Source organism: Furipterus horrens, unplaced genomic scaffold (genome assembly GCF_987537825.1).
Source record: "Furipterus horrens unplaced genomic scaffold, mFurHor1.1.pri manual_scaffold_7, whole genome shotgun sequence".
In the NCBI taxonomy this organism is placed as follows: domain Eukaryota; kingdom Metazoa; phylum Chordata; class Mammalia; order Chiroptera; family Furipteridae; genus Furipterus; species Furipterus horrens.
In genome coordinates this window covers 35764153-35778248 of record NW_028327177.1, presented here as the reverse complement: position 1 = coordinate 35778248, position 14096 = coordinate 35764153, and the positions used below count along the sequence as shown (strand labels likewise).

General features: G+C 35.4%; 1 protein-coding gene across 1 annotated transcript in view; it reads right to left on the bottom strand.

Moving 5' to 3' along the window:
- Positions 1–5968: 5968 nt before the first annotated feature.
- LACTB2 (lactamase beta 2) overlaps positions 5969–14096 on the bottom strand; it is a 30174-nt gene continuing 22046 nt past the window's right edge. Inside the window, exons 4-7 of the mRNA XM_090282819.1 lie at positions 11501–11679; positions 9430–9578; positions 7588–7669; positions 5969–6941 (exon numbers count right to left, since the gene is read on the bottom strand). Coding sequence (XP_090138945.1) covers positions 6898–6941; positions 7588–7669; positions 9430–9578; positions 11501–11679 — 454 coding nt within the window. The 3' untranslated portion in view covers positions 5969–6897. The remainder of the gene's footprint in view (positions 6942–7587; positions 7670–9429; positions 9579–11500; positions 11680–14096) is intronic.

The window sequence follows — 14096 nt, the reverse complement described above, 5'->3', positions numbered from 1 at the left end:
TCTTTGTGGCCATCAGCCACCCCAAACTTCTTAAAAACATTACTTACAATAAGTTAGGCAATCTGCCATATGTGTTAGCTTTCCTGCAGAATTTTTAGTGGGTAATTTGACCAACCATAGAGAAAAAGTGGTGTTGACTGAAGACTGGGATAGAGGCCAAGTCCCCTCTTTTTATACGGGTTAGTTACTGAATCCTAAATTCAGTTTAGATCTCAACAAGATAAATAAACTATGATAGATCTTTAATAATCTACCATATTGTGACTGGAAAACAAAGTTGGGATCTACTAGAGCTATTTGTTTGATACAGCAAACTTAGGTTTAATTCTCTTTAGATGGTTTTCATACTACAGTGAAACTTTAAAGTCTCTAGTTCACCTTAATTCTCCAGATTCTTCAGTCTAGATAATAGGTCAGGGTTTACTCTTAGGGAAAACTTTATGCTTGAAAATTGTATCCATTAAGGAATATGAACCTAAAGATTCTTATCCTTAAGCCTAATAGAACATTAATTAAGCCTGTACCTCTAATAGTTTCCAGTTCTTGATAATTTTTCAGAATATTCTAGTATAAAAGTACTTCCTCCATTGGACTAAAGAGTTGGGACCTACCTATTGCATAATACCAGTATTTTGACATTAAAATGTTTAGTTTATATCAAACTAATAGAATGTACCTAATTTAAAAATCAAATACTACCAACAGAAAAAAAATTTCCCCATTGTTTCTTTTTTCAAGATTATTTTTTCTTAACCAGTAAGATGCTTATACTTTTATTTCTCGATTTGTCAATTTTAGACTTTATTGACTTTGTATTATCATAAGTGATTTAGCATTCTCAACCTCCCACTTCCTTTCCTCTGTTATAACACAATTTTTAGTCATTATTGCCAATGTAAAAGTGCAGAGGCAGATGGAATTTCCTAATTATTTCCTTCATTGAATAGCCTTTGTTCTTCGGAATTAATAATTGCCTCATTTTTGTTTTCAATCAGGATAATATTTTATTCACTGGTTATTGTTTCATTTGCTCATTTTAGGACCACCAGCACTTTTTTCCCCCTGAGGTTCAAACATACCAGGTAATCTCGGTTCTGTTTCCTACCCTGGGGTACTCTCGCTGAAGCCCCCACTTCCTCCTGCCCCTAGCTGAAGCAGAGACTTTGAGCACACCTTTGTCTCCGAACTTCCTTTTGACATTTTTTTTTCTGTTGGGTTTACTATTTTAATAATGTGACTTCTTTTTCTTGTTATTTGGAGTACATTATCCAGCAATTCTCTAAAGAGAAAATATGGGAAAAAGACTGATAATGATGACTTTTTCTGCTCCTACAATGACTGGAGATTGGTAGCAAGTTTCATGCTGATCCATTGCTCTGGTCAGCACACACTTTTGCAAGGTAGGGGACATTGATGGATAGCATAGTAAAGAAGCAACTGCACTTACATCTTTTTTCATTTTCTCCAGGATTCTAGCTTCCCTGCTACTAACCAACTTCACTGACTTTTTCTTGAAGTGATAATCTGACGATATACAAATACTCCCAGACAACTTAAAGGGCTTACAGAAACACTCAAAAGAGTAAGGTCATACAGAATTTGCCCAGTCATTCTGTGAGCTACTGCAGTGAATTCTATGATGGGGGACCCCCAACACTCCCAAAATGGATTAATTTATAAAAAATTGTGTATTTATTCTTAAACATTTAAACTTCAGTCACCTTCAAAGTACTCTCCACTTGGTGCAATACACATATCAAGATGTTTTTTCTATTGCTCAAAAGTTTTTGAACTCATTGATTTTGGCCTTTTAGTGCTTCTGCTATTTTTTGTTTCACATTTTCCATATTGGCAAAGTTTCCCTTTGAGGACATTTTTTATTTGGGGGGTAGGTGTTGGGGGAAAAAATGTTGCTCAGAGCAAGATCAGAGGAATGGGGGGGGTGGGGCATGGGGATTCTGCTGGTTTTTGGTCAAAAACTGCTGAACACTCAGCAGTGTGGGCAGGTGCGCTCATAAATCACCCATCATGAAATGGGCAAATGCACTGAATCTTAAAAAAAAAAAATTCACTGAAGCCCAATGCAGCCTCTTACAACAATGCCAGCTGGTACACTGATACAGATGGGTTCCTAGAATACTGACCTAGTGGGGCTCCCCTCCAGAAGATAATTCCAGTTTTTTTGGGTCCCCCCTCATATTTTATACACATTGGAAAGAAAAGAAAGCTATTCAGTAAGGAATTAACATTAGTTGAGCAGCTTCCTGTGATATTCTGCTGCATCTGAGAACAGACCTCCTCACCCACTCTGGCCACATGGGACCAAAGCTCGGCCAAATACAGTACCACAGGGTTTTCTCGACAACAGGGACTGGCAGAGGAATGGTAATGAGTTAATATAAACCACTGAGTCCTTTCACCAGATTTTTGATACTGAAGCAGGAAGACCCAGCTTTCCTTGTTGGTTACAGATTGGTTAGGGTATTTGTCCTGCGCTGCCACAGCCATGTCCCCTGCCTTGAAAAGGAGTTGTGGCGTTTGGCATCTCTACTCCAAAAAAAATGGAGAGGTTTGGGGTTGTATTGATGGAAATCCAAATTCCTGTTTCTGTTCAAGTCTGGCTCCACGTTCATCCTTCTCAGATTGGGTGCCAACCAACACCCCCTTTTGCTTAAGCTAGCTGAAACTAAGTTTCTGTCATCTGCAACAAAATATATCCTATTTATTTAGCTCAGCTCCATATATATAAGTGCATACTAGGTATCTCCCTCTGGATGTCCCTTGGTTCTCTAAACTCATACCTATAGTACAAGGCATCTTTCCTTTTTTCTCCACTCTACCCACCTCATATCCTGTATTTTCTCATCCTGGTCATCAAGTCAACATCTACCCAACTGCATAAGCCAGAACTACTGCTCTACTAGACTTCTCACTTTCTACCTCAGCCCCACCCCTCAAGATCTCATCAGTTCCTAGTTGCTATTCCTTTCTTAAATTCTCATATCTGTTACTCTGTCTTCTACCTTTAAAAACCCCTCTGCTTCTTCCTTTTTCCTTCCCTCACTGTACTGAAAAGGCCATATCTCAGAAGGCTTACTGTGCCCACTGCCTCTGTTGAGTGGGGTACCCTCATAATAAAGTTTCCTGGGAACTTTCTGGTCCCAAATGATTAACTACACCAATCAGGTTCTCTTCTATGAGGATACTAGAATCTGAGACACATAGACTACTCAGTTGTTGCAAAACAGAAGATGAATATATACATTGAGAAGGCAGAGGTGATGACAAGAATAGGAACTGTTGAGTAAATAGGAAGTTGGTAAGCAGAAGCTTATGAGTAACCCAAACCTACTGGGTATATTGAATGGAAGACAAATTAATGGCTACAGTGATAGAAACAAAAAGAGGAAGGACTCATGGACATGGGCAATGGTGTGGTGATTGTGGTGGGGTGGGGTATAAGAGTTCTAAATGGTAGTAGCAAACAAAACAAAACAAAAAGAGAAATGAAATCACCATGATGGTTGGGGATAAACTCTTGCCATTGAGGAGGCAACAAAATGATTCCTAAATTATGTGTGTACTCCAGCCTGTGTGAAGCATGGCTGGGTGTCAATATATTGGTCCCTGTGAGATTTCTGCATTCCCGTGAGATTCTTCGTATTCCTAGGACGTCAACCCACAGACACTATATTGCTTAGCCATATAGCTTCCCAACCATGTGATGCGCTGCTATATCTCTGTTTATGTGCATATACTATTCCAACTGGAACAATTCATCTCATTTCCCAAATATCTCTAACTTCTTCATCTGGCTACCACTTATTCATCTTTTAAGACTGAGTTCAGGCTCCTCCAAGCAGCTTTCTACAACCCAACCAAGTTAGATACTCTTCCTTTACTCCAAACAAATTAAATGGTATTGTGTATTCCCACAACTAGAATATGAATTTCTTTTGAGAGGAGAGATGCTGTTTTGTTCCCATTTGTATCTCCAGTGCCTGACCCAACACACAGCACAAAGTGGATACTTAATATCATTGTTTTTTGTTAAAGCTCAGTTGCATAGACACCCTCTTCCAATAGATCCACTTGCAGCTTGAAGTGTGCCATGCATGGTTAAGACAATGATATGGAATCATGGCTTCCTGCATTTAGAATGCCCTTCTCACCGCTGTCCCCTAACTTCTTCCAGGAATGGAAGCAGGAAGACCAGAGTTAAGGGTTACTGCAGTTGTCTAGGCAAGAGAGGATGATGGCCCGGATTAAGAAGTATTGGTAAAATAAGAGGTAATGATAAATTCTAGAGATGGAATCGTCAGTACTTGGTGAAAAATTGAGCATGAGATGAGGGAAGGGGGTATAAATGACTATTAGGTTTTCTGGTCTAATCAACTGAATGGTGTTTTTATTCAGAGATAGGAAAGAATGGAGGACAAGCCAGTTAATAGGTAACTAAACATTCATATAGTCATATAATCAGACTTCTTGTCTAAGTTTGGCTGATATGTGCTATACTTAGGGGATGGGAATACTGATTTTTTTCTTTTTTGGATCAGTGTTGGGGAAGATATTTACAGTTGTTTTCAAATTTATCACTTGAACAATTTTAAGTGTAACATTCAGTGGCATTAATTATATTCATGTTGTTGTATGTGTAACCATGACCACCATCTATCTCAAAATTTTTTTTTTTCATTTTTCTAAACTCAAATTCCTTAAGTACTGAACAATAATTCCCCATTTCTTCCTCTTCCCAGCCCCTGGCATCCACCATTCTACTCTATGAATCTGATTACTCTGGGTAACTCATAAATGTGGAATCATGTAGTATTTGTCCTTTTGAGATTGGTTTATATCACTTAAAATAATGTCTTCAGCTTCATCCATGTTGTAGCATGTGTCAATTTCCTTCCTTTTTAAGGCTTAATACTATTCCTATGTATGTATACACAACATTTCATTTATCCATTCATTCTTCAATGGACACTTGGGTTGCTTCCACCTTTTGGCTATTGTTAATAATGCTGCCATGAACCTAGGTGTACACATATCTGCTCAAGTCCCTGCTTTAAATTCTTTTGGGTCTATACCCAGAAATGAAATTGCTGGATCATACAGTAATTCTATGTTTAATTTTTTTGAGAAACCACTATATGTAGTGTTTCCATTTTACATTCCCACCAGAAATGCACAAGGATTTCAATTTCTCCATATCCTCCATCTATCTATCATTAACTATATGTCATATATATTTAATAATAGTTATCTTGATGGGCATGAAATGGTATCTCATGGTGGTTTTGGTTTGCATTTCCCTAATCACTAGTGATGCTGAGCAACTTTTCATGTGTTTGCTGGCCATTTGTATATCTTCTTTGGAGAAGTTTCTATCCAAGTTCTTTGCCCATTTTTTCAAAAAAATTATTTATTTATTTATTTATTTATTTATTTTTATTTTTAGAGAGAGGGGAAAGGAGAGAGGGAGAGAAACATCACTGTGTGGTTGTTTCTCACTCGTGCCCCCAACTGGGGACCTGACATGCAACCTAGTCACGTGCCCTAACTGGGAATTAAACCAGTGACACTTGGCTCGCAGGCCGATGCTCAATCCACTGAGCCACAGCAGCCAGGACCCTTTGCCCATTTTTGAATTCTGTTGCTTGTTTTTTGTTGAGTTCAGTTCTTTTGTAATATGGGAAGTTTTCAGGAACACAACAGGTCTCTAGGGCATGTGAATAAGTGTTTAATAAATATGAAATAAGTATGAAAATGCTAGGTTCTTGGGGAAAAGGGCAGAAAGAGTGGAGAATGTCAAAGAAGATTAAAAAATTTTAAAGTCTTATCTTTAGGGAAGAGTAAAGAAAGTACATTCTCAGCATTCTGAGCTTATTTTAGTATTGTAGTTTGGCAACCATATGGGTTAATTTAAAAAAAAATTTATTGGAGAGAGAGAGAGAGAGAGAGGTTTGTTGTTCCACTCATTTATGCCTCCATTTGTTTATTCTTGTATGTGCCCTGACTGGGGATTGAATCTGCAACCTTGGTATATTGGGGTGATGCTATAACCAACTGAGCTACCTGGCCAGGGCAACCTTATGGGTTAAATAAGCATTGGTGGGCTACCCTGACAACCTAATCACTATTTAAAAAATTACTTATATAAAAAATGCCCTGCCTTATAATACTCTAATTTAAAAAAAATTGGTATATAATTCATTCATATATATGCTGACTATTTTTATATTAAAACCTATATGTGGAAAGTAAGTCGTTTGTACTATGTATTACAGAAATAATTATTTATTATATAATGACTTTAACTGGGAATATAATATTTTTTAATTACCAAAAGTTGATGTGCATGAATCATTTGTGGAATACCACTGTAAGAAAATAAACATAATAAAGAGCTATGGAACTAATATATAATCATGATATAATAGAAACATCTGTAGATACAGACAAGGGTTGCAGATAAGAAGGATTACATAGAAATCTGCTGTTACTGAAGCAGCTAGAGAAAAATAGCATTTTGGCGACTGGTAATAGATAACCAATCTCTAAGAATAATATCCAATTTAAATTACATAAACTTTATTATTTTTAAAGTAACCATTTTACTTAATCGACTGAGAGTGGATAAACTGTTGGATCCTGAATTTTCGGTAAAATGTTGTAAGACCTAGATTAGATAAAATAGTCTATATAATAAATGTAAAATGTAAATTACATATTTGAGAAAAAATACGGCATTATTTTAAAGTATATCTAGGGTGATTTTCAATGTTATATACTTATATTCTCTGTAAATAATTAATAGTTAAGAAAACATACCATTCTTTAAAAACAAAAAACAAAACAAAACAAAACAACAAAACTTCCATTAATCTGGAACTAAAGACGAGCTTTCCATTTCTTGTCAGGATCTGTGCTGCTTACTGTGGGAAGAAAATTAGAGAGCAACAATTTAACAGAGATGAACAAATTAACCTGATTTTATCTTCTGGCTAGGGAAAGCATTCATGCCTAAAATAATTTTGTTGCTCAATATAAAGTTGAAATTATTTTTTTAATTTTAAAAACATCGCTAAAGCTTTTATGCAAAATTGAAGCTTTGACCCAGTTGATTTTAAGGATTAAGCTTCTATAAAGATTCTTAATTTGATAAATTTACCTAACACTAGCAAACCATTATAGAATTACTACTTTAATATTTTTGAGTTTACTGCCTCTAGGACTGCTAAAACCTTTAGTTGTTCCCAAATCTTCTACATGTAAAATTCCTTGTGGTCTTGTGGTCTAGGAGGAGAGAAGCTATTTCCACTACATGCCTAAGACTGTCATTCTGGTGGGTGAGGATTAGAACCTCTGAGCATGATTCTAATTCCTGTGGGAGTGTTTGGTTCCCACTTGTGGTCCATTGGCCTCTCACTACTGACCCTTCCTAGTGCCTGTCTCTCCAGGGATGTTCAAGGGAGGACTCTAATGGGAGTTATTTTTCCTAAAGAAAATTAGTGCATTTGTAAAAAAAAAATTTTTTTAAATGCTGGCAATAAAAGAATTAAAATTTGTAAGTATACTTACATATCATTCCTTCTTTTTCTAATTTTTTTAAATGAAGCAAAAGATTATGTTCAGCCATTTTATATAAAGACTCAGGAGTAGTCTAAAAAAAGAAACACGAGAGTAAAAGAAAACATTTCTTTTTTTTAAAACAAAGGACAGCATTAACCTTTAGAAACTAAAAAATTCAACAAAGAAGAAAATCTTAACTTAAATTTATTTTTATATAGTAATAGCTAAAATGATTTCAGCTTGTACATGTCTTGCTTTTAGGCACTATATTCTTATCTATATTCCTATGGATAAAATAGGGTGTAAGCTCCATAAAGATAGTAACAGTATGTTTTGTTCACTACTGAATACCCAGTACTTAGCATAATGGCACAGAATAGGAACTCAGTATTTTATGAATGGCTGAATAAATAAATGTAAAAGTTATACTAGATAGCTTGATGATGATACATACATGGGCCCCTATGGTTTATTTATTAGGTTACATGATAATATCTTTTCATATTTTTCTTGGTTATTCTACCTCTTTTATCATTTAGTTTCATCCTGGATACTCTTCCCTGGACTTCTCTTAAACATTGATGTTTATAATGCATTGTATCACTGACTGTCTTCTCTTTTTACTCAACCAACTTGCCATAGCAATGTCACGCATTAATGATGCCCAAGTATGAACCTCTGACCCTAAACTCTCCCTTAAGCTCCAGTACCATATACTATCTCCACCACTGTGATCACATTATGTGACTCCCCTGCCTGAGATCTGTGAGTGATGGGTCATTCCCAGGTTATTGACTAAAGCTCAAATTTGTTAGCTTGGCAATCAAGGCTTTCCATGGTCTGGTCATGCCTGCCTATCCTGGCTCATTTCCTGTACTTCAATAGGAAAAAACCCAAATGTACCAATGAATAGTCTAGAGTGACTCTACTCTAGTATTATGAGGAAATGAACTCTTTCACAGAATTTACTTTACCCTTTTGTTAATGGAACTTTCATCTTTAGTCATTTTAATCCTTCATCCCTGCCTTTTCTTTCTTTTTAAAAATCATCTTTCCCTTTTAAAAGAAAACACACTATAGCTGACCATTTGTTGATACTTGGGCCTATAGCATATTAAGTCCATTACTTATTGTAATTGACCCCAGGTACCTTTTTAAGCTCATCTTTAGTTACTCTCTCATGTATCTTCTGGCTGTACAGGTTGTGGTAGTGGGAGTTTTTAAACCCATGTAATCTAATACCCAGGCCTACATTCTTAACCTCTAAGCTATACTGCCTACACAGCAGGTATCTAATAAGCATTCACTGAAAAATGGGATTATACTAATTGACCACCATATAGTGCTGTCATATAATGATGTGCTCAAAAGCCACTGAGGTAAGGTTTCTTCCTATACACTAAATTTCTCTACTTATGTTCTTTTCCATGTCCTTTCTCCATTGTCAGGTATTGCTGCTACTTCTCACTGCTATTATACCAGTATCTGCCTCTAGCAGATCGCCTCTTCTCGCTTGCCACAGGCTAGGACACCAGATAATCAAGAGGGCTAGAATAATACATGTCATTACAAAACTTGATTCATCAGGCTGTTGGGAATTGTCTCTCCTACAGAATGAAGTATATGATTTAATGATGGCTCAGAATGGTTATTTTTGTTTTCCAGGCCAGGTATTGTTTAACTTCTGTGTTCTAGAAAGTTGAGGTTGCTGGTCTCAAATCTATATAGGTGGCATTATTTATAAAATTAACAATGTTCTGGGAAGTGATAAGTTTATTGTAGTTATAGCTTAGTAAACAGATTATTCTAATAAAATTGTGGCTATGTACAAATAAGATAAACAAAAATTACCTTGTAAATCATTTTTACAAGCTCCATTGCTGTAAATGATTTTTCAGAGTTATCACGAAATACTGTAAGAATTTGCTCCTCTCGAATATTTCTGTGAGAAATGTATTCTTGAATTTTAGCTTCAGCATTATGGATTACTGGGCCATGTCCTGAATTAGAACAGTTATAAAAAATTATTTCAACCAGATAAAAATATTAAGTATAATTGGAGTTAATTCATTCTATTTAAAAATAATCCATATGATGTATTGAAGCAGCATACTAAATACAAATAAGACTTACTTGGAAAACTACACAGATATGAGACAAAACAGTAGACAATTATATAAAAATCTATATAAAATATTATTGTGTACATTAAAAAGTATAAAATAAAAATACAGCAAAAATACAGGAATCACAACAGTAATGAAAGGTAATAGTTATAGAGTACTAATTATTTGCCAGACACTGCTCTAAATGCTATGCATTATTCTTATAAGAATCCCAAGAGGCAGTTACTACTACTACCCCTTTTTAGCAGCAGAAACTGAGATATAAGGAGGGTAAATAACCTGCCCACAGTATCACAGCTCGAGAGTGGAGCTGGAATTCTGACTCAGGAGCTTTTAACCACTCAAGGCTCTTACCATTGTGCTACAATTACTTATAAAAGATTGAAAAGGGGAATGTAAAAGTAGTTTCATGTAAGTGACGAAAAGCTATTAAAAATTCACAGGAATCACAGAACTTGAAAAATCTTAAGTATAGGCTTATAATTCAGAAATGTTGACAATGTAAAGTTATATTGAAATTTACATGCTCTTTAACATAGTGCAAATTAATATATTACACAAGTTTGCCAGAGGGATGTTTAAAATATTTGAGGACAAAATATCTAGAAGCAGGCTAACCTATCATCATGTAACAAGCACGGGCTTTGGTTAGAATACAGACCATCATTATTAGCTGTGTAGCAATGCAAGTCTCTGAACTGTTTCTTCAGATGTGCAATGAGGACACCGCTACCTACTTCATTGGCTTTTTGTGAGGACAGAGCTAGCTAGCTGTAAAGGTCCCTGCAGGTATCTTTACAGCCTGGGTAGCAGGCTTTAATATATTGTAGCTATGGCTACAGAACATAATTTACATATAAGCTCCTGCTGTGCTAATAGCCAGTGCATGGGATTCACTAAAACTAACACTCTAAGAGCCGTTAGTAGGCAGCCTCTCATTAGCTTTGCTTGAATGTGAGTGCATCAAGCATCTATTCTCTTTGCTTTAAGAATAGCTGTCAGTTTCAATTCCTTTTATGTCATAATATGAATCCAAACACCCAGGGTATGTTTCCTAACCCCTTCAGAAGTAGAAACTGATGAGAGAATATGAGGGTATTGAAGATACTGTATTTACAGATCTTTCCATAGCTCTTTGGTTAGGAACAAGTTAGAAGGACTTCAAAAATTAGTAAGCTAGTCTCCCTTTTCTTTTCTGGGTCCTATTGTTGGGTCCTGGATGTTTCTTAGCTTTCAGGATGGAGGGGAGATTCATCATATTGCAGGGCAGTGCAGTGATAGCTGAGATATTAACAATAGGCTTCTTTTTTCTGGAGAAAAATAAATATAGGATTTTACAGTTCCTATGGAAGCTACTGATGTTTCAACAGTGTTTGTTAAAACAACTAAAGCTAAGAGATCAAAATGTGCCCCACGGTTACATGGCTAAAATGTGGTCCATGACAGAAATCAAGTTAACAAAACTGAAGGTAACTTATGGAATGAAAAAATTTTCTTGTTCCAATGTAAGCTATTTCGCTTGTTTAATAGTTCTACGAATAGCTGCTTAGATGTTAAAAAATAACCCTCATATGTTTACAAGAAGTGATTAATATGACTGTTGGTCTTTAAAAAAGCTGCATGTCTAGACAGGACTTAGGGGTATAATTTAAAGAAGGAGTTTACATCTCTCTTCAAGGCCAAAAGCACAAAGACCACACACACACACACACACACACACACACACACACACACCCAAAATGAACCTTCCTCAACATTTGACACAAATGGCTTACCAGATTTCAAAATTTACTCACCTGGGTATATAATACCAGCTTTGATTTTTAGTAACTTTTTTAGGGAGTTCATATAATCATAGAGGTCTTCAAATACTGTTGTTCCTTCCCCTAGGATGCAATCTCCAGAAAAGAGAGCATTTTCCTCCTCTAAAAGTAGAGCCATATGATCATCAGTGTGGCCAGGTGTATATATAACTCTGGGCAAAAGAAGAAATAAAAACAATTATGAACTTTTAATCTTAAGAGAAATCTTGAGAAGCAAATTATTTTCTATCCTTACTTCACGACAAGATACAAATAAATAATGTCACTGAGTTAAAAAGCTCCTTTTTCTCTTGTTGTCCACTGAAAATTATCACCAGAAATTTCTCTCCTTTAACAAAATCAAGTTTCTCATTCTGAAGTGAAAATTTAATACTTTTCTCACGTTTTTTCTTTATAATTAATAAATACTGGTTACAACACATTTGGAGAACAGAAAAGGAAAGTACTTAAGGTAGATAAAAATCACCAATCTTTCCACTACTTAGAGATAGTGCTTTTATTTTTAAAGAACATATATTTTTTTCTCCCAGGCTGGTGTCGCTCAGTGGATTGAGTGCTGGCCTGCGAACCAAAGGGTCTCCAGTTCGATTCCCAGTCAGGGAACACGCCTGGGTTGCCAGGCCAGGTCCTCACTTGTGGGTGTGTGAGAGGCAACTACATATTGATGTTTCTCTCCCTTTCTTTCTCCCTCCGTTCCCCTCTTAAAAACAAACAAACAAACAACAACAAAAAGCCCTGTATTTTCTCAATTTTCTTTGCATGTCAGGAAGTACATTTTACAACACACTTTATGGCAAGACTATTAGAAAAAGCACTTTCACATATTGCTGGTGGTTAAGCAGAAAGGTATAACTCATATAGAAAGGAATTTGGCATTTTCTAGCAAAATAGCATCCTTTGACTCATCAATCCTACTGCTAGAAATTTATTCCCAAAATAAACCTTCACATAGTAAAAAAAAAAGTGTATAAGTTATTCAATACATTATTTGCAATAACAAAACATTTGGAAAAACCCAATGCTGACCCATAGGGCACTCTGGATAAATGATGGTATATCCACACAGTGAAACTCTGTACAGCCGTCAAAAAGAATGAAAAAGATCTCTATGAATTGATATGGAGTAATTTGTAGAATATACTGTCAAGTGATAAAAAGCAAACTGCCAAAGAGTGTACATAGTGTGCTCTTTTGTATATAAAAGATGGGAAAAGTAAAAATGTACATGTATATATTTTCTTATTTTTGCAAAAAAAGAAAGTCAGGAAGGATAAATCAAAAACTAATAAATACAGCTGCCTATAGGGAGTAGGTAAGTGCAGTGTAGGGAACGGAGGTGCAAGCAAGATTTCTCTTATTAGAATTTTTAGTAGTTTTAACTTTTAAGTAATGTAAATATTTTATATATTCTAAACAGAAGATTAAATATAAATAAAAAACCTTAACAATGAGTACAGAAAGATGTAATCTAACTGTATACTAGATAGATAACATAGCCACAGTAAAAAATGAATTAATTCAAATAAGTTTTAAATATAATATTAAGACTATACATTCTTAATAGAATATATCTTAAGATAAAAAGAATTGCTAAGATATCTTGAATTTTACTTAATGGGTTTAAAGTTGGTAGTGTTATTTCTTATTGTTTATGAAACTATTTTGTGTTTATTGTACACCAGTATAAACAAGTAAATAAACTGATGCCAAGAACCAAGTTTTTCCCTGAGATAAGGAAAAAATATACAACGAGGGAGTTAAATTTTGGGTTGTTTCTTGTTTGAATTGAGGAATCATGAATTCACAACTTTTTTCCTAGCTCTGTCTATAAAAAGCCCAGAAGTGATGATACTCCAGTAGTAATGAGCACACCTCACACTCAGTTCTTTGTTTCTAAATACCACTTCCCACTCAAAGAAACCTAAGTTTCTTATAGACATGCCGGCTCCAGGTCTGGGGCAGGGAAAGTGAACTGTGGTATTGAAACATCCTGTGTCAGACAGCAAGGAAGTGCTGATAGATTAGGAGGACTATGTCAAAAGGACAAAGCACTGAATAAAAAAATATAAGTCTGTAGTAACACTCAAAAAAGAGGAAGCAGAGAATTTCTTTTTTTAAGAACGTAAGCAAAGAAGGGAAAGAAAAAAAAAAAACCAAACAAAACAAAAGTAGAAGAAACAGAATAAGAAAAGTCACAATTATGCCACCTTCAATATATTAACTGATTAAGGCAAGTATCATTAACAGATGCTAAAATCACTGATGGGAGATTATTGGGAAGCAGGACATTCACAGAAATAAGCTAAGGTTATTTACGGTGAGCTTAACTCATAGGACCATATGACTAATAAGCAACAATAAAGCTCCACTAAAAAGGCATGTAAATGTCATTAGCGACTAAAGGGTCAGTATTTTCATTGGATAATTCTACCAAACAATTTAGTCAGATAACTGCAGAGTACTACTTAACCCAGTGGTTCTCAACCTTCCTAATGCCATGACCCTTTAATACAGTTCCTCATGTTGTGATGACCCCCAACCATAAAATTATTTTTGTTGCTACTTCATA